At 49.9% G+C, this 27,667-nt stretch overlaps 5 protein-coding genes and 1 pseudogene across 6 annotated transcripts; 4 read left to right on the top strand and 2 right to left on the bottom strand.

Annotated features, from left to right (window-relative positions):
• Nucleotides 1-765: 765 nt before the first annotated feature.
• Nucleotides 766-3,981, top strand: LOC112890042 (RING-H2 finger protein ATL13-like). Its single transcript, XM_025956869.1, has 2 exons — nt 766-1,393; nt 1,538-3,981. Exon 2 carries the CDS (start codon nt 2,492-2,494, stop codon nt 3,776-3,778), a length of 1,287 nt encoding a protein of 428 aa, XP_025812654.1. The 5' UTR covers nt 766-1,393; nt 1,538-2,491; the 3' UTR covers nt 3,779-3,981.
• A 3,872-nt stretch (nt 3,982-7,853) lies between these two features.
• On the bottom strand, nt 7,854-10,372 carry LOC112889461 (S-norcoclaurine synthase 1-like). Its single transcript, XM_025956123.1, has 4 exons — nt 9,558-10,372; nt 9,125-9,372; nt 8,719-9,043; nt 7,854-8,578 (listed from the first exon to the last, which is right to left on the bottom strand). The coding sequence occupies exons 1-4, from the start codon at nt 9,810-9,812 to the stop codon at nt 8,270-8,272; spliced, it is 1,137 nt and encodes a 378-aa protein (XP_025811908.1). The 5' UTR covers nt 9,813-10,372; the 3' UTR covers nt 7,854-8,269.
• A 654-nt stretch (nt 10,373-11,026) lies between these two features.
• On the bottom strand, nt 11,027-13,247 carry LOC112889460 (annotated as a pseudogene).
• A 790-nt stretch (nt 13,248-14,037) lies between these two features.
• LOC112889462 (translation initiation factor IF-2-like) lies at nt 14,038-15,235 on the top strand. The gene has a single exon (XM_025956124.1). It carries the CDS (start codon nt 14,130-14,132, stop codon nt 14,799-14,801), a length of 672 nt encoding a protein of 223 aa, XP_025811909.1. The 5' UTR covers nt 14,038-14,129; the 3' UTR covers nt 14,802-15,235.
• A 1,745-nt stretch (nt 15,236-16,980) lies between these two features.
• LOC112889463 (serine/arginine-rich splicing factor RSZ21A) lies at nt 16,981-20,963 on the top strand. 2 transcript variants are annotated; one of them, XR_003228108.1, is made up of 7 exons: nt 16,981-17,136; nt 17,410-17,511; nt 18,218-18,306; nt 18,991-19,225; nt 19,693-19,812; nt 19,893-20,030; nt 20,151-20,963. XR_003228108.1 is itself a non-coding variant. In XM_025956126.1 (6 exons), exons 2-6 carry the CDS (start codon nt 17,423-17,425, stop codon nt 19,912-19,914), a joined length of 555 nt encoding a protein of 184 aa, XP_025811911.1. In that variant the 5' UTR covers nt 16,981-17,136; nt 17,410-17,422; the 3' UTR covers nt 19,915-20,963. The 2 variants fall into 2 exon arrangements, 1 of the variants encoding a protein (XP_025811911.1); XM_025956126.1 differs by having other exon boundaries at nt 19,893-20,963.
• A 1,640-nt stretch (nt 20,964-22,603) lies between these two features.
• LOC112889459 (cyclic nucleotide-gated ion channel 17-like) lies at nt 22,604-27,454 on the top strand. Its single transcript, XM_025956122.1, has 7 exons — nt 22,604-23,040; nt 23,628-24,123; nt 24,458-24,670; nt 24,830-25,116; nt 25,414-25,525; nt 25,848-26,084; nt 26,245-27,454. The coding sequence occupies exons 1-7, from the start codon at nt 22,979-22,981 to the stop codon at nt 26,884-26,886; spliced, it is 2,049 nt and encodes a 682-aa protein (XP_025811907.1). The 5' UTR covers nt 22,604-22,978; the 3' UTR covers nt 26,887-27,454.
• The last annotated feature ends 213 nt before the right edge of the window (nt 27,455-27,667 follow it).

Raw genomic sequence — 27,667 nt, 5'->3', positions numbered from 1 at the left:
CCACACAACGCACGCCTGAAGGCACATGATGCAGGGCACCCGGTTGCCTCCTCGTCCGTCTCCTCGCCCGCCATCCGCCCATCGCGCAGATCGACAGCCGAGGAAGCCAACAAAACAAGTAGCCAGTGAAAAGAAAAGGAGGGAGAGCCAGTCGCGGCCACGGGGTCGGCTCACGCGGGCACGGCAGCGCAGCAGGTTCCGGCCCCCTCCTCTCATCTTGTCCGACACCGTCCGATGGCGCGGAGCCCTGACGTGCGATCCCTCCTCATCGTCTCGCTGCTGGCCTTGTTCCCGGCGGAGGCTGCGGCGCTGCCGTGGCTCCGAATTGGGAGTGATGGCGGTGTTGGGATTCTCGGCGGTGATTATTGGGACTGGTGGCGGTGGCGGTGGCGGTGACGATTGAGAGTGGTTGTGGACGAGATTGGGATTGGTGTGTCCGTTCTGTTTTCTCCATGAGAGCTGCGATGCCCAACAAACTAAGATGGAGCCGGAAAGATAGAGCCGCAGAAAAATAGAGCCGAACCCAGCGGAACCAGCTGTCTGGGCATTTTCGTTGGGCCCACTCACCAGGTTGTGAGGGGCTGCAAACACGCGGCTTTGCATCCCGGCTGCACAACATTTTTTTCCGGAGGGAACACATATTATTACCATTCAAATTAATGGAAAAAGGGAGTTAAATATCCCGCAATTTGTCATTTGATACTCTTACGCGTCCAAGGTCACGATCATGACGCCAGTTTTCCCTTGGAAGGCCCAGCAGCAACGTAACAGAAACGAAAGCGCGCACGATTCTTGCATCCTCGTAACATCACGCTGCCGCCATTCCCTAGCCCTTCTCAGCCTGTTCTGCTGCTGTGTCCTGCCGTCACTTCCCTGTAGAGCAAGCCTAGAATTTTTTTCCCCTGTGCCACTGCCAATGCACCATTGGTCATGACATGTATGCCTAGCTATCCACTGCATTTGCGACACCATGCAAAAAGACCAAACAAAAGGGTCTCCTACTGCCACCACCAGGTGCCCCTTTTGTTGAGGAGCAGACACCTGGCCAAGCTCGAGCTGTGCTTTTCACTCAGCTAATGGATCTGGCTTATCCAATGGGGATCTTCTCATGTGCTTTTCTGTTGGTAGTTTTGTGACACTGAACTGAGGAAAACGTGGTGGCAGTTCCTGTGGTGGACCAGGATCAGGATCGTCCCTGTACCCATGTTAGCCTTCTGGCTCTGGCCAAGGCCAACTACCTGACATTTCCAATCAGGGCGGAGTCTGCCTCTGCACATGGTCGAGGCATGGGAACAGGTCCGGAAGGTTCAGGGATTTAGGTGGAGATTCTGCCGGTTTGGATGGCCACCCGAGAGTGGTAGCGTGCAAACAGATCCACGAGGTTCAGCGGCAGGTAGGAGTCAGGCCAAACTGGGCATGTTTCCCCTCCTTGTGAAGCTGCGAAACGAAAGAGCAGAAAAATTCTGAAAAAGTAAAGATTAACAACCAGTTTCTTTGCTCACTGGGTTGTATGGGCTTGGTGGGCTGTCTGTCGCAGGAGGAGGCCTTAATACTTGTTTGTTATCCCGCCGGGCCGAGCAAAATCTAGCTATGGGTCGTCATGAAGTCGCGGCCACGTGTGGTTGCGGGGCCACAGCCGCACCGCCAGCCAGCTGCCGCAGCTGTTATTACTTCCCGAGCAAGAGGAAAGACGGCGGCGCAGACTACAGAGAGAGCGCAACGCGCGGCGGCGGCGCGGCGCGGCGGGCCTGCCAGAACCCGTCGCCGGCGGCAATGGAACGGCACCAGATCCAGGAGAAGACATGGCCAGGACGGGTCGCTGCCAGCCAGCCAGCCAGCCAGTTCTGCTAGCACCAGCAGCACTCCAGCTTAGCCTCTGAACGAGGTCAGCGTCCGTCTACTGTTCCCGTGTTATCAGCCGGCGATCTGGAGGGCCACGGCGATAGCGCCCCAACAGTTCGTCTTCTGGTACGAGCACGAGCACGACCGGTGTCTCTGCTGCCCGATCACTGCTTGGCATAGTGCTCCGTTCTGAACATCTTTACAGGAGGAGGGAACAGACTCACTCACTGACTAACCGGCAACCTGAACCTGACTGCAGCCACGCACAATCATCCAGGACAAACAGCTGCGAGTTCCTTTCAGAAAAAAAAGCTGCGAGTTCTTCTGCCTGCAGGCTGCAGCGCCTTTCTGCATTCTGGCTGCAGGCTTCCACTGACATCGGGTCCTTGGATCCCAAACCCTTTGACCATCAGGTCCGCCACCGCTCTGCCACTCTGTTCCTCCCCCTGTTGCATCACCGTCGGCGTGACGGTGTCCGTCACCAACCCTCTCCCAAACAAAGGCCGCGAGAGCACCCACTCACACTCCACCACCGCCGTCTCGGTCTCGTCCCCCATATTCAAAGCACACCACGTTCTTCACCTCCTCCTCCACCGCCGCCGTCGTTGTTGTCGCGGCGACGGGGTTGGCATTTGGCGCGGGCGCGAGAATGGACGCTGCTCCTGCGCCCCCGCCCCCGCCGCCGGATGCAGGCCCGTCGGTGGCGAGCGCCATCGAGCGGAAGCTGAGCCCGGGGGTGGTGCTCCTCGTCGCGATCCTCGCGATGGTCTTCTTCATCATCGGCCTGCTCAACCTGCTGGTGCAGAACCTCCTGCGCCTGCGGCGGGCGCGCCGGGTCCGCGACGCGGCGGCGGGCGGCGGGGTCGGCGACGGCAGCCCCACGGCGTTCCAGGGCCAGCTCCAGCAGCTGTTCCACCTCCACGACGCGGGCGTCGACCAGGCCTTCATCGACGCGCTGCCCGTCTTCGCCTACGGCGCCGTGGCCGGCCGCCGCGAGGGAAAGGACCCGTTCGACTGCGCGGTGTGCCTCTGCGAGTTCGCCGCGGACGACAAGCTCCGGCTGCTGCCGACGTGCGGGCACGCGTTCCACGTGCCCTGTATCGACGCCTGGCTGCTTGCGCACTCCACATGCCCGCTCTGCCGGGGCAGCATCCTCGCCGAGGCCGAGTACTCGCCGGGGGGCAGCCCGTCATTCCTCGTGCTCGAGTCCGAGGGCCTTCACGAGACGGCCTCCAGAGGCGGCGGCGATCCGGGAGATCGAGACAGCGAGGAGGCACCGAAGGATGCAGAGGAGATCGTCGAGGTGAAGCTTGGCAAGCTAAGGTGCGTCGACGGCAATGTCAGTGCCAGGGAATTCGCCGTCGATGGCACAGGTAGCAGCAATGGCAATGGCAGGGGAAGTCTCGGACAGAGGAGGTGCCTGTCCATGGGATCCTACGAGTACGTCATGGACGAGCACGCCGCGCTCCGCGTCTCCATCAAGGCGACGCCCAAGAGGGTGCCCGGGAGCTCGAGGTCGCGCCGCCGCCACGCGTTGTCGGCGTCGGATTTCGGGGGCTCCAAGAAGGGTGCCTGGGAGACGGCGGTGACGGAGGCCGCCGCCGGGCGCTGCGGTGACGGCACTGCGAGCCTGAACAGGGATAGCTTCTCCACGTCCAAGATCTGGATGGTGCCAGCCGCCAAGAGAGAGGAAGACGGCCGCCGGACAGCTGAATCGGCCGGGGAGAGGCGCGCGGCGTCGTTCCGGTGGCCGGCGATGTCTGCCGGCTGCAAGAAGCACCGCGGGGGCGGTGGCGGGGTCGAGGCGAGCTTGGACGTGGAGGCGGCAGGAGGCCGTGGCGACAATGGCGCGCCGGCTCCCGCGGAGGACCGGACGTCGCTGGCGAGGGCGGCAACGCTCTGGGTTGCCGGAAGGAGGCAGGGAAGCCATTCGTGATCTGCATTTGGTTGGCACGTTGGTTGAACACACACTATATTGTCCTTTTCTCCATTGATTTCTTCTCTCCTTTCGTTTTGTTTCTTAGATTTATTGTAGTGATTGCAAAGCAAGAAAAGAAACTGTAAAGAGGAAAATGTGTTGCAGGAATTGCATTCGTTTGATTTTGCCAGCTACAAACTGATGGGTTTGCTTTAGAAGTTCAGCAGAGTTATTGGCGTTTTTTTTTTTTTGCTTTACAAGGTCTTCGGTGTTTTGCTTTAGAAGCTCAGCGGAGCTGGAGGAACTTGGAAGCCACTCATGAGGAAAGGAAGCATTTGTTGTTTTGATTTGTCAGGTAGATAGTGATGGATTTGAAAACAAAAATTGCAAACCTCAATCTCTGAAGTTTCCTGTCCCTGATGGAAATAATCAAATCAAGAAAGGTTTTTCTTACTGACCATATAGGACACATATTAGTTGAGAATTTGTCTGATCATCTTGTTCTGTTTCAGCTTAACTCCCAAGTCCCAACTCAAAAAAAAAAAAACTCTATTAAACTCTTTCAGAAACCGGTGAATGCAGACAAACAAAGTGCAGGCCTGTCTCATATGATAAACGACACGTCATGTCCCTAACCCTAATAAGAAAGTGAGATTAGTGGCCTGCTGGGCCATGGATCACTGGCGCCATTAGCATCAAGTGGTGCTGGCACAGTTGACTTGCAACGGCCAGCCTCAGAAGGTGAGTGGAAGCTGGATGAGCGTTTCAAATCCTGTTCTTCCCATGTTGCTTTTGTTTCATTCGTGAGCTGTTCTTCTGGCGGCAGCAGCATGAGCAAAATCTTAGTGGTAGTGAAGTGGGCCAAGTCATATTTGCCAGTCTAAACTTAACCGTGCACCGTATCTGCTAGCTTGCTGATCATCTTCTCATGAATTTAGCACGTATTGGCAAAATTTCATAGTGAGATAGACGTGTTTTTCTTGAGAAGAGGAAAACATTGTGAAAAAATTTGCACCATTGCTGTTTTTCAAATTATAAGTTGGGACATATGCCCCTCGTTGGCTCTTCGTTGGTCCGCCCCAGCGCTTGTTTATAGTGCTGCATTTTACATATATACTTTTGTCTGTAGCTATTGCCTTTTAGATGCTAGTTATAGTTATGTTCTTCCATGTCATTTTATTATTTCGATCGAGAACGTAATCGTCATTTTGGCGGTTGCGCTGTGTCTACAATATTTTAAAAAAATGTAAATATTTTCTAAAAAATCGACAAATGTACAATGTGAATTTTGACTTAGGATGAATTAAAATATCTTACATTTGGAACGTAAGATGTGCCATTTATATAGCTACAAACCTTGCGGACTACCAATTTCCATAATCAAATCTTGTAATTTTGAAGAGAACGGCACGGATCCTGACTTAAGAAAGCCTTCGATGTTGTCTTTCCTAGAAAAACAAAATAACAAACTTAGAAAAAACACAACCGCGTTTTTTTAAAGAAAAACGAGGCACAGCATCAGATAAAGCATTTGATAATTGATATTACTTTCTTAAGAACAGTACAGCGAAAGCTGCACGTCGGACACTTTGCATTGTTACCACACAGCTACCAGGCTGGTGAGTCAAAACCTCTGCTAGGGCCGGGCCACACAGCTACAGCAAAGCCCACCATTTCAATTCTTTGCCCTAGTTTTTGTTCTTTAACCCGGGTCCAGGAGTGTCCATGCTGCAGGCATCATTAGCTTCGCATACCCGGTGACTGAAAAGGTGAATGCGACCGGTCAAGCGGCACCAAAGCTGGTTAAGAATTGACCATGTTTTTAAGCATGGGAGCAAACAACATGCTATCATCTTGAGTAGATGGCAAGGTTGAGAAAGACAGGCAAGCAAGCGTGCCGCGTGCTTCAATGTATACAGCAGAGAATTGTTCAAGAAAGTTGAGGTTTCAAGGAGAAAAAGGATCTGGGCCAGGCAGGAAACTAGTCGCTCAGTAGTAGCTTAAAAGATTGGGAACTAGATGTACCAGTAACACATGATCTGCTGACGGAAATAGTCAACAACTGCAATCATAAATTGGGAGTTCATTTTCCATGCGTACCAGTTCCTGACAGCCAGATACGGCTATTGCAGCTTCATTAGAAAATACATGTACTCAAGCTATCCATGTGCATGCATGAAAAAAAAAGTGCTGTGCTGCTACTTTCTTCTCTCTCTTTTTTTTTTCTGGCATGCTAGTTGTGTGTGTTGAATTGCGCCCATTGATCTTTTCTGAAGAAGAAAGCTGATCCATGAGCTTGGTATATTTAGCACCCCTGCAAGACTCAAAAGAAAACAAAGGGAAGAAATTTACCCATGGGCACTGTTCTCATTGAACACAGTCAATTTTAGTTAACCGTGGCAACTTTAGTTTTTGAGAAAAGAAAATATAACCTCAGTCGATCCCTTTTCAGCATCTCTTCTATTCAGCGCATGCACTGCGTTCCTGGTAGCAGCCAGCCACCCTTGAAGCTCTGGTCAGAATCCCCAAAAGGCAGGGGGCAGATCGCATCGCATCGCGCATGAACATTCTTCTGTCGGCGTGGTCTCTCGCGCTTGCTTTCGAGAACAGATCGAGTCCGGGAAGAAGACGGTGAGCAGCAGAAAGGCAAAGCGCGGCACCACATGCGCAGGAGATGGTTTCCTATGTCATCTCTCTACATGGCGACCTGCCGTCGGCCGTGTCCTCTCTCTCCTCCCTCCGTTGAATACTCCTACTACGTCGCCGTGTGTGGCGCAGGAGCCACGTGCTGCGCCATGAGTGAGACCAGCGGACCAGCTGTAGCTGGTCTTGGGCAATGATTGGCAGCATGGGGCATTGAGCGCTTCCAGGTGTGTCGGGTTTCCGGCTGCCTCTGAATGATCGCAGCAATGGCAGCGGTTCAGACTGGATCACCAAAAGTTCAGGGTTCAGCAATGCAGGTCAACCCAGTTATCAGCGGATTTTGAGTTCTGGAAAAAAGAAATGAAGACGCTTTGAGTATTTTTGGGAGGAAACACGCATGATTTCTTGTGCATTACCATCGTGCGCGAAGCCCCCTTGCTCCAACCGGCTATCGGGCTATGGCTTCTTCTCCGGCGACCGGAACCATCTCCGGCGACACCGGGTTCGCCAAGAAAAGGATATTGTGGATATTTTTCCCACTCAATTTGCTCTAATTCAAGTAGGGACAAACACTAGGGATCCTGAGTTCTTGGCGTTGAGAGGCAAAGATTGTGCTGACACTATGCATAGAATACGGTCACAGCCACTTCTTAGAAAAATCTGCTCAGAAAAAAAAAGTTGTGCCAAAGAGGGCATTATTCCTCTCTGAAGAAACTTGCAAACTACAAGATCCATATATTATCGAATTTCATAAGAGGTCAGGCCACATCATGGCCTCTACTCTTTGGGGATGTGCTATCCTGCAGTTGTCTCTTCCAACTCCACCAAGAACGACTCCAATGAAGAGATGTCCGGGGTATCATATACTGAATTTCTTAACCAAACTGAAAAGCACAATGAGGTTTGTACGAACAATTGAGCTTGCCATCTAGGCCGGGGCGTCAGTATTCCGTACAGACGATCTTGCGTGCTGGAACCTGTTGCTGACTACACCTTCAAGCGGTTGTTGACCAAATGGATCATCTTCGAAGCAAAGATTATTTCAGTTGAACTCACACGAGTATAAATACAGTACAGATCACGCCCGGCGAGGACGAGGAGGTCCGCGGCGCGCAAGACGGGAACGGAGGCCGCGGGCCCGCGGCGACCAGAGTGAGAAGGATGAGAAAGTCTGTGAACTCGAAACAATGCACTTGGAGCGAGCCCCGCGCCGGCGACCCTCACGGCCTCACCCATCGCTGGGCGCTCGGCAGCATCACCAAGCGAGCACAAGCCTGACCGCCGCTGAGAATCTCACGAGAAATGGATGGGAGGGGGCGCGGAAAGGGATATCCGATGGGGAACTGGTAGCGGAGAACCGGAAGCCACTCGGGGCGACGAGGTGGCCGTCGCCGTTGCCGGAGGAGAAGGGGAGAACACAGAGGCGATCCGCCGGAAAAGAGGGACCGTATTGCAAGAAACCAGGGGTGTTTATGAAAACGTTCGTAACGCAATTTACACATAACCCCCTAAACTGGATCGCGACTATTAATCGCGATCCTAATTAGAGGGTTTATAAAATATTGGGATCATATTTTACATGTAACCCCTAATTTGGATCGATATTATTAATCTCGATCCAAATCAGGGGTTAAATGAAAATATTCGGGTCACATCACAAATAGCAGATTTCTCTTGTAAAATGGCTGCTCCGACTCGCCGTGGCCGAACTGGTCGGCGAGCTCGAGCTAGAATCCGGGCGCCCGCACTTCCCGGCTAGCTCCATCCTCAAACCCACCGCACACAGCTGATGTCAAGACTGGAGACGAGAGACATGGAGGAGCAGGCCGCAGCGAAGCCATCGGTGCCGGCCCCATCGACCATGGACTACGCGTGCGGCTTGGGGGCGGAGTGCGACTCCATCCAGCCGTCGGGCCCGTGCTGCCGTGAGTATGAACTCTTCAGGCTCTCGACGTGACCCCTCCCACCAAGCTTTGCCGTGAAGAAGCGCTTCACGAAATCCATGTAGCTCATTGAGCTGTACCGCGCCTCACCATCCTTCTTCACGAGCTCCGGCAGAGGGCCGACAGTGGCATCCCGGCATACCGCGTGGAACACTGCCGCTGACATGCGCTCCCTGGTTGGGTGCACCATGGCCCTGTGCTCAATGCTTTTGTATCTCCCATTGCTTAGAATCTGCAAGTTTAATTGGAAATAGTGAGCAAACAAACACCTAATTATTCAGCATCATTAACCAGCTACTAGCATCAAGGGAACACTCTAAAAAACATTGGTGCTCACACAACATGATGCAGAGGCTAGGCATATATGCTTACCTCAAGTGTGTCTCCGATGTTGACGATGAACGCACCATCAAGGGCGTTTATAGCGATCCACTTGCCATCCTTTCGGATCTGCAGCCCCTGAACATCATTTGCTTGGAGCAGTAGAGTCAGTCCCATTCTATCAGTGTGCGGTGACAGGCCCACTACCTTGTCAGCCTGCCTGCATGGAGGGTAGTAGGTCATCCGCATGCTTTGAGGCTGGCCTCTGAATATCCCCAGGAAAGACTCTGGCTCAACACCCATGTCTACGGCCAGGAACTTCAGCAAGCAAGATACTAGCTTTGCTGCCTCAGAAGAGTACCTATCTATGGAGTTCCTATCATGAATTTAACATCATGAAGCAATATATACAGAAGATTCATTATGTAAAATGGTGGTTCTGTGAGTTCATGCAAACCTAAAAGACGGGGGGTGACTTGGCCAGAATCTCATGTCCCTTGAATCTATTGGCCGGAGCACCAGACTGAACAAGTCTGCCCAATCCAGTTTCTGATTCTCGGAAACTACAAAGTGCTGGCCATATCCTTGAAGGTTGCCTGGTATCATCGAGTAAGCCTTCTTTGATTCCAGTGGTTGTTTGAAGAATTCAGTTATGTCGTTCCTGAAGTTGCTGATCACTTCATTTGGTACACCATGGTTTATGACCTGCAGTTTAAACATGTGCGGATAAAAGGTTCTTTTATTTTCTTTCCATGTGCAAGCTTTTGCATGTTTGCAAAAAAAAATTTGAGATGCAAACTAGCTATGCACCAGTAATTGCAGTTATTGATGTCATTGTTTTGTGAAACTAAACCGGCCCCAAAGAGCAGTTGTCAAGAACTTCGCTTTACCTGAAAGAAGCCCCACTGCCTACAGGCAGATCCAAGCTTCGCACACTCCTCTTTTGATGAATCCGGATCCAGCAACTTGCTGACATCAATGATTGGAATTGCAGAAGAGATACCATGATCAATGATAACCTCCTCAGCGGCCTCTTCCACCCTGATGTATCTTTCAGGGATCTGTTCATCTGATCTGTTGTAAGTTTGTGCAAGTGCCTGCACATTTGGCACCGGTAGTGATCCTCCAGCTTCCGTGTGCGCCATTGTGATCTCCCACCTCTGCAGGTGCAGGTGATAACTTTGAGAGCATCACTTCATGACGTCTTGTTATACTGAAGACCAGAGTAAAGGATGATGTCTAGGAATGCTGGCCAAGATCAGAATCACATAACTGGCCAATGAATTATTCTCACTAGTACAGACGATTTTGGGTCATGAGCCGATGTTATAACAGTAAAAAAAAGACAGCTTACAGTACCAAGTTTCTTCAAAGCATATGAAAGATGACGTTTAGTCGTTTGCATTTTTCTTTTTCCCTTAGCAAAATGTTCACATTATATTATTATTAGCTATATATGCAGGCACAATTTATAAGCACTACAGGCTCTAAACACTACACAGATTGCTCATGGTGAATCCGGGAGTCGAGATGGGCAGTGCTTATAATGTCCAAATCTCATTTCAATGTGACTCAACTTGTAACGAAGACACTGATTATTTGACCTGACATTGACTTGGAAGATACTATTACTTTCCCTCCACAAAAAAAAAATCTAGCAAATCCATAACCCACAAAAATTTCAGAAATAAATATGGATTACAGTCAGGGAACAGGTTCCGTGCTGTGAGTTACCTTCTCCGGTGAGTGCGGAGGGATGCCGGGGAGGCCCGCCGGCCTAGCGGCGGCGGCCGCGGTGGTGGCAGACCGGCAGTGGGGGAGAGTCGAGGGGCGGCGGAGGCGATTGACGACGTCCGCGAGAAGGAGGCCCCGGGGCGGGGGAACTCGCCGGGGTCGAAGAGGAACGGGCCGCCGGCGAAAGAGGATGAAGAAGGAGCACAGGCAGTCAGGCAGCCCGTCGGGCAGGGGTGCGACGTCGCCGTCGGTGGCGCCGCTATCGCCTGCCTATCGGTGGGGTTGTGGACAGGAAAAGGTCCGTTTTTTTTGCCGGGGCCTGCCGCCTGCTCTGCTACTGTCACTGTGCTATAGCTATCCGTTATCCACAACGTGCGCCTCTCCTGTCCTCTTCGTGTACAACTGCACCTCCTGCGGCAATGGCGTGCGCCTGGCTGCCTGCGCTCGCTAGTCGGCTGGAAAGAAAAACTTTCAACGGCGAGCCCCGGAATGGTGCGCACGCGGAAGAATGGACCCGCGGGAGGCGGGGCAGTCAGATGGTGTTCGCGCAGCCGCGCAGGGAGCGCCACGACATCGGGGGCCGGCCGACGACACCTGCTGCTAAACCCCCGGTGCGGTGTGCTGACAAGGTATCCCCGGTGCAAAATTAGCTTGATTAGACATGGGCATCCTGTCCGATGCGTGTTGGGTGATTTCCGGCAGCTTCCGATCGCAATTGGCAGCAGTTCGACCTGGATCACCTGCCGGGTTTTGGGTCTAAAGAGAAAGCAGATACAGAACTTGTGACGATTCACCCACGATCTGGTAGACCTTGCCCTCTCCCTCTCCCTCCAAATTCATGGTCATTGAATCCTTCTCAACTGGCGACGGCGAGCTCCGCGGATGCAAGTAAATCCATCTGTATTTCCATTGGACATCAACGATGGGATGCGAAGATTTGGGACGTTCGGTTCGAGTTCGACCGTAGACGACACAAATGCTAGTTTTCCACACCATCTCTCGCCGGGAGATGCTCCTCACAAGCAGATCAACTGCTCGCTTAGCAGCCAAGGACAAGACATCGAAGAAACGACATGACATCAGGACAACAACGCGCTTGCTTGCACCGAAAGCTCACACTACTGCAGCTGTCTTTTTCAATCACTCCGTGGCCCGCTGTCACACGTTTGGTTTGGCGCTTGCTGCCGCCTCGCGCTGTCTGCCGCCGCCGCCGCCGCCGCCGTAGCTTCGCTGCAGCTCGTCCACCAGCCGCCGCAGCGCCAGCCCCGACGTGCCGCCGTCGCCCACGGCCGCCCGCGCCGCCTCCCCGACGCGCTCGGCCCTGGCGCGCATCCCCCGCCCGGCCTCGCCGCCGCCGTCCATCAGCTCCCAGACCTTCCCCGCCACCTGCGCCCTGCCGACCAGCTCCGGCTTGGCGCCGGCCTTCACCCCCGCGCGGACGCCCGCGCCGAGGATGTCCGCCACGTGCTTCGCGTTCGCGGCCTGCTCCGCCATCACGGGCCACGCCAGCATCGGCCGCCCGGCGGGCAGGCTCTCCAGCACGGAGTTCCAGCCGCAGTGGCTCACGAACACCCCCACCGCCGGGTGCGCCAGCACGGGGCGCTGCGGGACCCAGCCCCTGGCGATCTTTCCCTCGGGCCCCGCGTCCACCGGCGGCGACCACGCGTCGGAGGACCGGACGGCCCAGAGGAAGGCGTGGCTGGAGCCCACCAGCCCGTGCGCGAGCTCGTCGAGCTGCGCGGCGGCGACATGGACCTGCGTGCCGAACGACACGTACACCACCGACCCGGGCCGCCTCGCCGCGCGCTCGTCCAGCCACGGGAGGCACCCTTCCGGGTCGTCGTCGCCGTCCTCTTCCTGCGACTCACCGGCGGCGACGAACAGCGGGCCGACGAACCATGCGCGCGCCCCCGGGAGGTAGAAGGACTCGAGGATTGCAGCCTAGTCCCCGTCCAGCGCGTCGAAGCTGTTCACCAGGACGCCCCAGCTGCGGTAGTCCCAGTCGCGGACCTCCTCGAACAAGAACCGTGTCACGGGGCCGTCGAGGTCGGCCGCCTGCGCCACGGCGTGCGGGACCTCGTCCTTCGTGATCGTGACGCTCTCCGGGAACCCCGGCACGGGGAACGGGGCGCCGTCCTCGATGCTCCCGGCCGGGGGCGGTCTCGTCGCGAGGGAGAAGCAGAGCGCCAGCGAGAAGGCCGACATGCCGCGGAACGTGAGGCGGCGGACGCCGGCATCGCTGGCCACGCGCTGCGTGAACCCGAGAAAGAAGTCGGAGACGAGCGCGAGCGGCGGCGCGGGCAGGGAAGCCAGGAACCCCGAGAAGGGTTCCCGGAGCATCGCCGTGGCGCGGAGGAACGCCGGGAAGAGGGAGTGCGACTGTGCGAGGGGAGCGCGTCGGTGGACTCGACGCCCGGCGGCAGCTCCGGGTGCGCGGGGAACGGGAGCGCGACGAGGCCGACGTGTGCCGGGACGCGGCGGCGCGCGAAAGCGAGGTTGCCCGGTGTGGTGAGCACCGTGACGCGGAGGCCACCGTGGGCCTCGTGGCGCGCGGCGAGCGCCGAGGCGAGGTGGAGGAGCGGGAGCGCGTGGCCCTTGGTCATGAACGGGAACACCACGACGTGGTTGCGGCCGGAACCGGCCGGGGCGGCAGGACGTGCGGTTTCGTACGGTGGCCATGGCGGTCTAGGCTGCGGGTGACGGGACTTTTTTTTATGAGGCTCGTGTCCTACTCCTGTGTGCGGGTCTGCGGGATGACCATCAGTGCGGTTGATGACGTCGACGTGACGGTGGATGATGGCCATGTTGAATTTGCTATATAATATATGATGAATACGAGATATTTTTGTACTGTCAGTGCATTGAAATTGCAAAGTTCCTGCCGAGAAAGAAACGTTTGCTTTCGTTACGTGCGGTCCTACCACGTCATATGTTTGAAACTAACTAGATGTATTAAGTATAGATTAATTAAAAATTAATTACATAAATAGAGGCTAATTTGCCTGACGGATCCATTAAAATTAATTAGTCCATGATTTAATGATAGATTCATTAGATTTAGTAGATTCATCTTATCAATTAGTCTTTATTTATGCAATTAGTTTTACACTAGCATATATTTAATATTTATAATTGATATCTAAACATCCAATTTGATAGAACTAAAGTTTAGTCACCGAATCCAAGACTTGACCTTTGGTATTGCCTCGTCTAAACACAATTTATTTATTTAGATTCGAGTTTGGTTAACTACCATAACTATAGCCAGCAATACTTTCTAACCCTTTACTGCACATCATACACTCATTTCTTTGACTAACTTTGCCAAGAATTAATTTGCTATATTTTGTAGCAAACCACGCAGGCCTGGTTTGAAAGCCAACTGATTGTAAGAATCCAGAAGCCAGAACCTGACCAGCTTCCAAACCGGTGGATTTTGGTCCAGATTCCAGGAGCAAAATTTTGGGATTTTAAGAATCCTAGAATCTGGAGCTAGGCTGCTTCCAGCAGCTACTGGCTGCTGAAATTATGATTTTGTCCTTCACTATTCTGGAAAATTACGTGAATTTGCCATCTCCATCATCCTCGATCCCTCCCACTTCGACTCGCATGCCAGACGCATCCTCTCCCCGCCGCTCCCTGCTCCATCATCCGCGCGGCCCGTCCCTGCTCCATCCCGTGCCAGACGGGCGTCCCCTTCGCCTCGGGCAGGAAGGAGTGGCGCCTGGATGGGTACGGGCGACAGCATGGCTGGCCCATGCGGAGACAGCCGGAGACCGTGGCCGGCGCTCAGGCGACGGCTAGGCGGGGACCCCCGCCTGTCCCTGCCCGCGGCGGCTCAGCCCCGCTGCTCCTCCCCACCCGCGGCCAAGGAGGCGCGCGCGGGCGCCCGAGCGCCGGCCATCCTAGGCGGGGCCCGCTCCTCCCGGCTCGCGCAGCCGTCCCCGCCCCGGCAGTGCTCCTCCTCGTCGGCGCCCGCGGTTCACCAGGCGTGCCGGGCCACTCGGCGCCAGCTGCGCTCGCCTGCTCCCCCCGCGTCCCTGCCCGCCTGCTCCCCACCAGCTGCGCTCGCCTGCTTCCCCGGCGGCGCTGCCCGCCTGCTCCCCACCAGCGCCGTCCGCGCCGCCCGTCCAGGGGCCGGCAGTTTTCGCCCTGGCGGCCGTCCCGGTCAGGCGGCGCGCCGGCCCAACCCCATACGTCCATGGCTGCGGCTGGCTCGCGGCCGCCCAGCCCCCGCCCGTTCCTGGCCGCGGTCCGTCCCCAGCTGCGGTGGCCTGGCGCCGCCCCCGCCTGACCCCGGTTGCGGCCGCCGAGGCACCGCCCGGCACCCAGGCGTGGCGCAGAGGGACGGCCAAAAAATAGCAAGGGCATGGAAGGAAGGCATGCTCCAAAGTCCATAAAATCAACTAGTGGAATCTAGTTATCCAAACGGTAGGATTCAAATTTTATCTCAAATCCAAATTTTCACAGTCCATCAAAATCTAGTTTCTTCCAAAATCTGAATGGGCGCCTTTGGTTCGATGCATTTGCCCTGGCCTGGCTCATGAGGTGCAGTGATGAGCAGTTTGGTTGCTTGGGAATAGAACTCGGTCTGGCTGGTGGCGTGCAAATTGCCCCGCCGAGTCTGGCTATTGAGAAAGGAAAATGAAATCCGTTTCTAGCGGGCCTGGTTCGCGGGAGTCGCGAGGGAGCACGTTGAGGCTCAAAATATGCATGTTTATCTACCTCATCCGGTCATTCAAACAGCAGTCGAATTTGTCCAAGCTACATTCGCTCAGTTAACCAAACACATGTACGTTGCATATACATATCCAGGCTCACCTCAGCCTGGGTGGTTTGATGCGAGCCAGGTTAGACAGCTCAAGAAACCAAACGCGTCCAACATGATCCAAACAGAGTCTAAGTTGTAGCTAAGTTAATGCAACAATTCATTTTTCATTATAATGGATTGTAATTGCACGTAGAAAACTTAGCCTATACATTGTGCAGTTTGCAGTCTAAGTTTACGGACTATTGAGCGAATAAGATTAGTTTAACTTTTTCACTGTGATTGTGAAGAGTGAACCAAGGACAGTGGGGTTAGCTTTCGGATCGGGAAGTGTGATCTGTACAGGGGCTGTTTGGATTGTAGGATTAAACTTTAGATCCCGTCAGATCGGATATTTGAATACTGATTAAGAGTATTAAATATAGATAAATTATAAAATCAATTGCATAAATAGAGGCTAATTCGCGATACGAATTCATTAAGCCTAATTAGTTCATAATTTGATAATATTATGTTACAATAAATATATGCTAATGATAGATTAATTAGGCTTAATAGATTTATCTTATAAATTAATCTCTATTTATACAATTAGTTTTATAATTAGTTTACATTTAGTCTTTCTTATTCGTATTCAAATATTCATGTGACTCGGACTAAAAATTAATCCCCTGCAAAACCCCGTAGAAAAAAGAAGAGAAGCCGCAAATTCAGAAGTGACAAACAGAGGGCCTGATTGGCGCTGCTTCTGGACAATTTTAAGTTGCAGGCTGGCCAAACGGTGCGCTTCTGCCCAGCTTCCGCGAGCAGCGCTTTGTGGACGGCCTGAGAAAAGGCACTTCCTCCAGCAACCGCACCGCACCAGCTTATCCTCTGCTTATCCTCTCCACCCGATCCCCAATCCTCCCCCGCCGGCGCCGGCCTGCGCCGCCCAGCGCCGCCCCCGCGACGCCCCCGCGCGCCGGCCTCCCCGCACCGCCGCCCCCCCCCCCCCCCCCGCGCGCCGCCCCCTCCCCCCGCGCCGCTGCCCCCGCGCCGGGCCCCGGCGCCGCCCCGCCCCCCCCCCCCCCCCCCCCCGCCGGGCCCCCCGCGCCGGTTGCCTCCGCTCCCCGCGCGGCCTCCGCCCCCGCCTCCGCCCCCCGCGCTGCCTCCGCTCCCCGCGCGGCCTCCGCCCCCGCGCCAGCTCGTGGACGGCCTTCACGGTGTTGAAGTGGTTCGTTGCCACCGCCGCCGGAGCACCCGCCCACACCACCGGGGGGAACACCTGATGAGCTCCGCTCAGTGCTAGCTAGTAGCAGGGATAGGAAGACGTACAGTGGATTGGTGGAGTGGAGTGTGCAGTGACTACTCGGGGGAAGGTGTACTGTGGGTGGGATCTATTCTAATGACACTCTATTATGCTATCTAATTTATAATTAAGTTATCATTAGCTTATTTAAGAGTAATTTATGATTAATTGTATGATATATTAATTGTTAATAATTTATAAACAAGTTTCAGCTGTGCCAAACAAAGCCTGTGACCAGCTGCTTCTTTAACCAGCTGCTTCTCTGGCCAGCTAGCCACCAGACCGCTTGTCAACGAGTAGAGGATTGCGGAAGAGAAGAGAGAGAACCAAGCAGATACTACTCCAAAGCCCAGCCCCCCCTCTCTCTCTATCACGGTAGCCCAATTTAAAGCCCATACTTTAAAAAGAAAAATAAGCAAGCCCAGCGCACAAGAGAACCGTGCAGTTTCCACTTTCCAGAACCAAACCTTAACCTGTCCCTACCTGTCACTCTCGTGATCCAACCCCACCCGGCGACGGCGTTATATCAATCCTCGCGTGATCCCGTCACGCCTTCTCGCCTCCGCGCAGCGACGCTCCCCGGCTACCCCGCCCCATCCGTGAGCCCGTCGCCGCCAGCAGCCTCCGCACCCTCGATCCGCGCCGCCGTCGCGCTCCCGGAGGAAGCAGATCGGAGAAGGTGAACTTCCGACGTTCCTCTCCCCACCCTTGACCCTCCTCCTGTTCTTTGTTTTCCCCTACCCACTAAGCCCTAGATCTGGTGGATTCGTGCCCGCCGCGTCGCATTCAGCGGCTGATTGTGTTTTCGAGCCGTAGATCTGATAATTTCGGCTGGATCCGAGCGATTTTGTCGTTTGATTTTGCCTGGCGCTCTCGTCGTCTACAATTTTCTCGCTAGCTTCGCGGAAAATCTGATTGGTCTCGGTGTCGGTTTGCGGCGGATGGTTTGCAGGTGATCGACTGCGATGGCCCGCTTGTACGTCGGGAACCTGGATCCTCGGGTGACGGCTCGGGAGCTCGAGGACGAGTTCCGCACGTTCGGAGTTCTTCGGAGGTAAGTGCTCTCGCCCCAGATCTCTCATCTCCGTGTGATTGGTTTAGCGCCTCTTAGAATCCAATGTGCTTCTATGTGCGTCCGTTTGGGCAATCCATAAGGACGAAATAAAGACTTACGAACTGTCCGTTTGGGTGATAATTGTAAGCGCAAATAAACAAAGAACTCGTTTCGAGGCAGAAGTTTCAGTTCCATACCTTAGTCCGTCCTGTGTTTTAAGGACAATTGAGAGTCACATGTTGTGTTGCAAACCCTCTCTTAGTGTGCTCAGTATGGATATCACCTCATCCTATGCATCATTCTGACATTCCCTGTATTGTATATTGTTTCACTAGTGTGCTCAGCATGGATATCACCTCAATACCTCATCCTATGCATCATTCTGACATTCCCAAAAATTTGTACTGTCCGTTGGTTGTGTGACTACTATTTGTTTGCTAGGCCCTTGCATGGCATAATCTTCTTAAAAATTCACCAGGGATGATCTTAGGTTAACTTATCTGGACAAACTGAAAGTTATGGTCTGTTTTCTTAACACCAAAGAATGTGATGATGTTCTGGATCTGTAATGTCCCTAGTACTTTTTGCAATTTTCTGGATCATGAACATTAGGTGCATGTATTTTCTCTTTGTAACCAGGTATGCTGCTTGATGCTGATGATTTCTGATACGTTTTTTTCTTTCAAAATTTTATTTGTGGAAGCAGTGTTTGGGTTGCTCGGAAACCACCTGGCTTCGCATTTATTGATTTTGATGACAAGAGGGATGCTGAGGATGCAATCCGTGATCTTGATGGTATGTTGTGAACATGTTAAACCTTTCTCAGCATGTTCTGTTAGATGTATATGCCATTCCTCCATTTCAGTCTTAACTGTCTTCTGGTGAAGGTTTTATATGCTCTTGGTTTTTTTTTGTGAGGAATATGAATTGCTGTTAAAGTACATCTTGATTTTCTATGGAACTATGATTCTGGTTTTGGATCAATGATCATAGTTGCCTACCTTTTCTATCAGATACTGACCATTGTAGGTGTAGGAAAGTAGGAAACATTAAAAATGCTTTCTCTGATCACAAATAAGTGGAATGTGTGGCCATCAGTATTTAAAATTTCACAGAGATTAACAACAAAAGATTTGGGCAACTATATTTATCATAGAAACAACTTTTCATAGCTTTTTACTTTTTCTTTTTAAGTTATTATTATTTCTATAAATATTTCTAGTCAGAGTGTCAAATTGAAGACCATGTTGATCTCCTAAACTCCTAATGGAGTTGTATTTGTCATCAGTCAGATGAAGTAATATATGATTGAGTTCAAATTATTTGATTTTCTGTTACCATTCTTTTTAGTTTCAGGGATTGCATTCTTGCCAGCCTTATTTTGTAGTTGAGGGCTTGTATATTTGTGTGTATATGGTCCTCTACTGATGTTCTAATCCTTGTAAAGCTAATGATACCTCTTGTATTATGGTTTTGTAGGCAAGAATGGATGGAGAGTTGAGCTATCACGTAATGCCAGCAGTGGTCGTGGTGGTCGTGATCGGTATGGTGGGTCTGAGTCTAAGTGCTACGAGTGTGGTGAGACTGGGCACTTTGCTCGTGAGTGTCGTTTGAGGATTGGTTCTGGAGGTCTAGGCAGTGGAAGGCGCCGAAGCAGGAGCCGCAGCCGCAGCCGTAGTCCCAGATACCGCCGGAGTCCAAGTTATGGAAGAAGGTAACTGGAATCAATGCTGCATACTGTTATACTTGTTTTGCCCCTGGCTCCCTTCTTCACTGACTCTTTATGTATATCAGTACATATCCACCTGCATTGCTATAACGAGTATAATCTATATCATGTTGCCAAGCTACTTCAGTTTTTTTTCCATCAATTTGAATCTTCACACATAATGACACTATCTTGTTTGTTCTTTTTTAGTGGAAATGGATGTGGATCATGCTCTCTAGTAGAGCTTTTAAATTTCATTCTGACCTCTTTCACGCTCATCCACATCCTCTGGGCTATGTGGGGTTTGAGTGATGAATGGTAGTAGATTTGTGTATTGAACTAGCAGAAATAACATTCATACTCTTGTTTACATTAGTTTACTATACAAATATGTGCTTGCCCCCTGGACAGGTAATTACGTAAGTTGCATAGCAAAACAATGAATCTGATGAAAACATTATCTTTGCAAACAGAAGCTACAGTCCTGCAGCACGCTCTCCAAGGCGTCGTAGTGTATCACCAGCCCCAGCTCGTGGACGCAGCTATAGCAGGTCACCGCAGCGTGCACGGGAGACGTCTCCCTATGATAACGGGTAATGAAGATTTTAGTTTCCTTTTTTAAAAATTCTTAGGCACTGAAATATTGATGCAATTTCACTATTGATATTGCCAGATACCGCCGCAGCAGGAGCTAGAGCCAGATATTTGTGTCTGATGAGTGTTCTGTGACAGATATTGCTCTTTGGCCCATCAGCTATGATCAATAACCTACTCGAAAGATCCGTCGTGGACTGCTTGACTTTTGGTTAAGGTTCTCATAACTTTTATCTATCTTATTATGCCTGTGTTTACTTTATAATCAGTAGCAAAACATATTGGTGGGTGTATCTATTGAACTAAGACCAGCTGTCTTTTCTTGTGTGGTATAAAGGCATCGTCCTGCACTGCTTAAACGACTCGGCCGACTACGGCTTATGTCTTCATGGTTTTGTTCTGCGCTCTTCATTCTTCGCACGCCCTCGCATGCTTCATTCAGACAAATGCTGCATGTTAGTCTGCCTACAGCTCCTCTTCGTGATCCATTTGCCTCACTGAAGATGCTGCGCATCGCAAAGCAGTAATGACCTTCCTTCTCATACCATTTGGTAAGGTTTGATTGTGCTGACAAATGCAGCATCTGGTAAGTTTCTACGTAGGCTGGGTCACCGTAAACTGCACCTGGTTCAGGAACTGCAGTGTTTAGATGGATGACTCACCTGCGCATCACGTATAATTCCTTGCTTCAGAGAACCCAGGTAAGTGAGCGTCAGAAACTGAACTGACCAGGCCGAATGCTACGTTGAGTTGACTTCTGGCTTTGCTCCACGTTCGCCGCTTGCCACCACACGTTGCCTGCTTTCAACAGAGGAAGACTGTTGCATTCAGCAAAGGAAGTCTTCCTCGCCTTCTGCCTCCTTCACTGCATCGCCCTGATTGACCTTCGTAGATGCCTTCTTCGAGTGCCTTCCTGAATGATGTTCTTCAATAGAGCCTGCGACGAAGTCGAATCCTACGTATCATTTGCTCTCATTTTGTGATTATTTTTGCAGATGATATAATTCTCTTTTAGCTTCAAATCCTGTTGGGTAGGTTAAATGTTGGGACAAAAGATGGTAGAATGTCAGATGCAATTGGATATATTTACAAATGGTAGATACATACTGGTAACCATCAGATTGATGGTTTGATTATTGTTTGCGCCCTATATGTTCGACCACGCGGCTCATGGTTGCTATCTGCGATTCCATGTTTCTGATCCAGTTAATCGTGCAGTTGATGGTGGCTGTACGGTGCTAGTATCAACGTCGTCCAGTAATCCAGCATGTTTGCTTGCTTACATTCTCCGGGATCCTGAAGGTGGTTGGCGTGCTGAATCAGGCGTCTCCTGGGCAACGGTTTTGCCTTCCGCGTCTCTTTGCTTGCGTACTTGGCTCCTATCTTGCGTGAGCTGTTTAAGATGTGACACGCAACTTCACTGCTGGAAAACAAAGCAAAGGAGCAAGTCCAGCTCTACTGGTGTGGTGGGTTAGGTGACGCATCGGTGGCGTTCGGCTCCGAGCGAGAGGTGGCATTCTTTTTCTTTATACATGGAGGACGAGGGTGCCTTTTTTTAGGACTTGTACAGTTGTCAGTTGACAGTCTTAGCCCCCACAGAACCACTCAGATGAACAGCTGCACGTGCAACGTATTCAAGTGCCACGACGAAGAATAAACGACTGCGCAAACGAAACGCGTGGGAGGAGAAAAGCAAACAAGCAAACGAAACAAACATTTGTTATAAACGCAACTTAAAATATCACATGCGACAAGACCTTTTATCACAATAAAATCAACGCAAGAGTGATAGAGGAGGGAGGAGCAGTCATGGAATGCAAAGGGGGACGCTACGGCAATGGATGCGCAACTTCTGGTCCCGTTTGTTTTAGTTTATAGCAGATTTTGAAGATTCGATTTTATGAAATTCAAAAGTCAGATGACCTCCGGAATTGAGAATTTAGCTGATTATGGATTTTCGATTCTAAATTTTAGAAATCATCTGATTTTTAAATTTTTTAAAATTAAACTTTTAAAATCGGCCATAAGGATCTCTAATGTCCTAACCTATGCAATTTCTATGTTGGAAGGAGTTTTAATACAACTATAGTATTATAATTGTGCTCGTAAAATACTCTAGTCGCAAAAGCATGCCGTTTTGTACATCTGCACAATCACCAATATATCACTTTGACAATTATAATTACTAATACAAAATGTTTGCATAATATTAAAAAAATATATTGGGTTGGGACTTTTCAAAGCAACATGAGCTATACTATTTTAATAGTCCAACCGAGATAGTGTAGTCAACACGACAGCATTTTAAGATTACAATTAAGCTACCCAACCGAACTGTACTTACAGTATCTCCATAGCCGTGCCTGTATATTAAGGGTGTTTGGATCCGTTAATTTATTTTCAGTCTGTGTCATATCGGATATTTGGATACCAATTAGAAGGACTAATCATAATCTAACTATAAAACTAATTGCATAAATGAAGACTAATTCACGAGATGAATCTATTAAGCCTGATTAAACTAATTCACGAGATGAATCTATTAAGCCTGATTAATCCATCATTAACATATATTTACTGGCGCAATATTATCAAATCATGAGCTAATTAGACTTAATAGATTCATCTTGCGAATTAGCATCCATTTATGCAATGGATTTTATAATTAGCTTATTATTTAATATTTCTAATTGATATCAAATATTCGATGGGATCATAATTTATTTTTAGTCCCGGAACCAAACAGGATCTAATTGTGCCTCGCATCTGAAAGTCTTTTAGTGATTTTTACATCAGCTTGGCAACAAGATCAACAGTAAATTTTCCATATTTACCCCCTAGCAACAACCATGGACTTCAGTTCCTCTCCTCTCCAACTGCAACCGGTCAGGTCCAACCCAGTGCACGGACACGGTCTACTGTCTTCTCCCCGGCAGTTCTCGCTTTCCAACTTCCATTCCCTGTCGCTTCCCTCCCCTCTTCCCCTCCCTTCCTCGAACTCCGCGCGGGCGGCTGCGATTCCCAGCGTCCGAGCGAGCAAACCCTCCCCGGTCTCCTCCCCGGCGAAGGACCGGCCTCCGGCTTCTCCGGCGCCGGATGAGCGGGGAAGGCGGTTTCTTGGGCGAGCTGCCGGTCAGTGTAGCGGCGGAGTAGCGGTTTGGCTCCATGATGTTCGGTTCGAGGAAGGTGGATGACGAGATGGCGCTCACGACGCAGAGGACAGTCAGGTGAGCACAGCGCGAGGACTCGGTGTTCCTTTGCTGTTCAAGGTCTTTGCGCGTGGAGGCGTGGAGTTGGAGATATATTTTTTTTCTTGGGGGGGGGGGGGGGTTGGAGGCGCAATTTTGCTACGAATTTTCGTGGTTTCCGAGGGTGATTGTCGAGGAAGAGCTCTTGGTTGGGGTTGGTAAGTTGGTTGGTATCGTGCTTTGCAGTCCTTGTAGTTCCTTTGAGAAACTTGGAATTTTGTTTTGGTTCCTCGGATTGGAAGCTACCATAATTTGTTCGGTTCTAAAAGGAACCATGCCCATTTATTTTCTCGAAATAACTAAGAGTAATTATGTTGGATGCTCCACTAATTTGCTAACTGTTTCTCGAACTAATTTGTTCACTGATGATAACAGTTTATCTTTAGTATGAGTGGGATAGATAGAGATTGGTGCCAAATAGATGAATGAAACAGGAAGATTATTTCATTTCTGGCTGTGTTTATGGGTCGGATGGCCGATAGCCTAAATGATTACTGAACCATCCAGTATGCTGTTTTTAGTGTTATTACTGAACAGGGCAACTCTAATGCTATCTTCATTCGCAGATTCCGTGATGAAAGGGCAAAGCCAGCTATACCCATCCACCAGAAGCAGCAAGGCCTAGCTGCTAGCAGGTTCGGCTTGGGAAGTTCATGGAAAAACAAGATTTTTGTTTCAGGAGATGACTTATGGTACAACAAGATTATTGATCCGTCAAGTGATTTCATCCTGACATGGGCCTATGTTTTCCGTGTATCATGCTTCATTGCTCTATTCATGGATCCTCTGTATTTCTATGTGCCCAAAATCTTTTATGCCCCAACCACTTGTGCTGGGAAGGATAGACGCCTGACCATCATCGCTACTGTCTTCCGATCAATTGCCGACATCTTTTATGTCCTACAGATGATAATAAAGTTCAGAACAGCCTATGTTAATCCTAGCTCAAAATTAGGGGTTTTTGGTCGAGGAGATCTCATCACAGATCCGAAGGAAATCGCAAAGCAGTACCTGAGATCTGACTTTATAGTTGATTTAGTAGCTTCATTGCCTTTTCCACAGGTAATTTGGCTCCTTTTCAGAACTGAAAACTGCAATGCCTTTATGATATGCTGTGTTTATATTTTGTTCTTGTTGTTTTTTTGTATGATTGGCTGCCTTTGGGTTACCAAAATAAATTTTCTTTGTTCTCATTTACTGTTGCCCTCTGGCAGGCATGCACACCTGCTCTCTTCTGATTTTTTTTTAAACATGAAACTGGTTTCTCTGTTTTTTACCCTTAAAGATTATACACTATAGTTGAGAGTCTGTAGATGGTGAAGCTATCTGATATCTGATGTTTGAGTTATCGCTGTTACCTGACTATCTGATACACCTATTTTTTCCTTTCTTGCAGATCATAATTTGGTCTGTGATACCAGCTATCAAATATTCTTCGTCTGAGCATAGCAATGACATACTGCTTCTGGTTGTTCTTGTTCAGTATATTCTAAGATTATTCCTCATGGTTTCCTTGAATAATAAAATAGTCAAAACTACTGGAGTTTTCGCAAAGACTGCTTGGCAAGGAGCTGCCTATAACCTTCTGTTGTATATGATTGCTAGCCATGTATGATACTTATATCAGTAATACTCTAGCAATGTATGATACTTATATCAGTCATACTTGCATGGCTTCGTCACTTCATATCTTGAAAATTTCATATTAATTTTAGTGCTACATTTGTTCTACAGTGGAACTTCTCATGATGTAGTTTTCTTCTTTCAGGTTGTAGGAGCACTATGGTACCTGCTAGCCTTTGATCGCCAGGTCGCATGTTGGAAAAAGTATTGCAATAATGAGCCTAATTGCGAGACTAGGTATATGGACTGTGGCGTACAACAAGATCTGAATTGGAATGGAACCTTAGTCTTTTCTATATGTGATGCTAATGATACTGACAATCCCAATTATGACTACGGTATGTTCGAGTCATTGTTATACAACAGAACTCCTAATCAGAGCTTCCTGAAGAAGTATTTCTATTGCCTTTGGTGGGGCTTGCAGAATCTAAGGTATGCCTTTATCTGAACAAATGTACTCTGAAAAAAGTCATGACTGTTTATTTACTACTCGAGGAAGTTCAAATAGTAATTATATTAGTATTATCTGTTCAAGTGAAGATTCAGAGACAACAAAAGCAGATCTATGTTAATCGCTAATATGAATTCTAGCTTCGGTTATGCATGGGAAAGAAACCCAAAAATGTTACAAGAACAGTGAATCTGAAAATTGGTATGATGATCATAGTACATTTCTAATATGCTCTGTGGCACTCCATTCTCTCTCTCTCTCTCTCTTTATTTGAACAGTTGCTATGGCCAGTCATTGTTGGTGAGTACTTATCTTGGTGAGACGCTGTACGCTATATTCGTGGCAGTGGTTGGTCTTGTCTTGTTTGCGCATTTGATTGGAAATGTCCAGGTACTTTTATCTAGCTTATTGCTTATTACACATGCAAACTGAGGAATATAAACCTGAGATTTTTGTCTTGATGTGCTCACAGTTTCCCATTCATTGTATGTTTATTTGTACAAGTGTGCGATAGTGTCGTAGTGGTTTGGAATCTGCAAATCTTTTGTTTCGTCTTGAAGTTGGTACAAAGAAATCTTAACCAGTTAATTATACTGAACAAGCTCCCCAATCCCATTATCTCCAAGTATTAGTTAGATTTTGTTTTTGAGGGGTAATGCCAGCAGTTCTTTTACAAGGAAAATTCTGCTTATCAAATCTCGTTATCTGCTAGACCTACCTGCAATCAATCACTGCAAGGGTAGAGGAGTGGAGATTAAAGCAGAGAGATACTGAAGAGTGGATGAGACATCGACAACTGCCCCACGAATTACGGGAGAGGGTGAGAAGATTTATTCATTACAAATGGCTTGCAACTCGAGGTGTGGATGAAGAATCTATATTGAAGGCTCTGCCTGCAGATCTTCGCCGTGACATCAAGTGCCACCTTAGCTTGTATCTTGTTCGTCGGGTAAATTAGCTTACTACCTTTGCCATCTCAGTTTTGGCTAGCAAACATAGATGATAGTGTTAGCTGGCATATCTCTTATGAAGTTTTATGGAGAATTCATAGCCTCGCAGATATCTTATGTCCGAGTATGTTATTAACCTTTTACATTGCAATCCTGCAGGTCCCACTTTTTTCCCAGATGGACGATCAGCTTCTAGATGCCATATGTGAGCGTCTTGTATCCTCCTTGAGTACAGAGGGCACATATATTGTCCGTGAGGGAGACCCAGTGACTGAGATGCTCTTTATCATTCGCGGTAAGCTGGAAAGCTCCACCACAGATGGTGGCAGGACGGGTTTCTTCAATTCAATCACCCTCAAACCTGGTGATTTCTGTGGTGAAGAGCTCCTTGGATGGGCTCTCGTTCCCAAGCCTACCGTCAGCCTGCCATCATCCACTCGGACAGTTAAGGCGATTCTCGAAGTGGAGGCGTTTGCTCTTCGAGCTGAGGACCTCAGGTTTGTCGCCAGCCAATTCAGGCGCCTCCACAGCAGGAAGCTGCAGCACACGTTCAGGTACTACTCTCACCACTGGAAGACCTGGGCCGCGTGCTTTATCCAGCATGCTTGGCGCCGCCACAAGAGGAGGAAGATGGCCAAGGACCTGAGGATGAGGGAGTCATTCTCCTCCATGACATCGTATGAAGACGATGCCTCCCTGGAACAGAATCTCGCACTCAGGAGAGGAGTCAGCATCATCAAGGAATTGCCTAAGTTCAGGAAGCCTTCTGAGCCGGACTTCTCAGCAGAGCATGACGAGTGAGGGATAGCTTAGTAGCTGATACATCATACATTATTTGGTAACAAGATGGCTGTTTCTGCTGCGAACAGATCCTGCCTCGTTGGTCCTCCTGCAAACATGCACTGGTTTCAGGCTGACAAGTTACTGTTGTGGATAAAACTTTCTAACATCTGGGCACCAACTAATATATGGCGAAACAGCTAAGAGGCTGGGCAGTCAGGGTTTCGGTGTCTGAAAGAAATGAAGAAGAAGAGGAGACTGTTATGTTGTGAAGTAACTTATCCGTAGCACATTTTCATTGGATACGCATTCAACCGATTGTTCATACTGTACATACACATGTAGTTGTGCTTGAGCAATAGGGACCTCACCTTAGAGTGGAAGATTGCTGTGCTGGCTGGCCGAGCAGATTTTACTTCCCTTACCAGGGCTTCAACTATTCTTTTTTTTTGAAGTGTGTAAATTGCAGCAGGCTGTACCGTTAATAATTTGTTTTACACCTGTAAGACCATACCCGGCTTGGTTATTCGTTGTGAAATTTGTGGTCAGATTAACAAGAATGAAACAAAGTGCAGATTCTTTTTATTTATGTATATTATTTCCTGATTTTGCTCCAGTTGAGTGGGGCAAGTCAACAAGGTGATAAAAGTACGCAAGACTAACGTTGTGAAACCAGCAACAAATGGGCACGAATCCTTCGGCAAATCGAAGTAGCACTGGCAGTAAATGAACATGATGATGGCTACCATTTCAGTCCGAATCTTTTCCGGAAAGGGTTCTTTTTTTTTTGGAAGGGGTCTAT

This window comes from Panicum hallii, chromosome 4, assembly GCF_002211085.1.
Source record: "Panicum hallii strain FIL2 chromosome 4, PHallii_v3.1, whole genome shotgun sequence".
NCBI classification, from domain to species: domain Eukaryota; kingdom Viridiplantae; phylum Streptophyta; class Magnoliopsida; order Poales; family Poaceae; genus Panicum; species Panicum hallii.
The sequence above is the reverse complement of the archived record's forward strand: the minus strand, read 5'-3'. Positions and strand labels throughout refer to the sequence as shown.

Coding starts and splice junctions, on each gene's coding strand:
- LOC112889459 (XM_025956122.1), top strand. CDS start 22,979: ATGATGTTCGGTTCGAGGAAGGTGGATGACGAGATGGCGCTCACGACG. Junction 24,124..24,457: donor CTTCATTGCCTTTTCCACAG/GTAATTTGGCTC, acceptor CCTTTCTTGCAG/ATCATAATTTGGTCTGTGAT. Junction 24,671..24,829: donor TGTATATGATTGCTAGCCAT/GTATGATACTTA, acceptor TTCTTCTTTCAG/GTTGTAGGAGCACTATGGTA.
- LOC112889463 (XM_025956126.1), top strand. CDS start 17,423: ATGGCCCGCTTGTACGTCGGGAACCTGGATCCTCGGGTGACGGCTCGG. Junction 17,512..18,217: donor ACGTTCGGAGTTCTTCGGAG/GTAAGTGCTCTC, acceptor TTGTGGAAGCAG/TGTTTGGGTTGCTCGGAAAC. Junction 19,226..19,692: donor AGTCCAAGTTATGGAAGAAG/GTAACTGGAATC, acceptor CTTTGCAAACAG/AAGCTACAGTCCTGCAGCAC.
- LOC112889462 (XM_025956124.1), top strand. CDS start 14,130: ATGGGTACGGGCGACAGCATGGCTGGCCCATGCGGAGACAGCCGGAGA.
- LOC112890042 (XM_025956869.1), top strand. CDS start 2,492: ATGGACGCTGCTCCTGCGCCCCCGCCCCCGCCGCCGGATGCAGGCCCG.
- LOC112889461 (XM_025956123.1), bottom strand. CDS start 9,812: ATGGCGCACACGGAAGCTGGAGGATCACTACCGGTGCCAAATGTGCAG. Junction 9,044..9,124: donor AGTCACCCCCCGTCTTTTAG/GTTTGCATGAAC, acceptor AATTCATGATAG/GAACTCCATAGATAGGTACT. Junction 8,579..8,718: donor ACATCGGAGACACACTTGAG/GTAAGCATATAT, acceptor TTAAACTTGCAG/ATTCTAAGCAATGGGAGATA.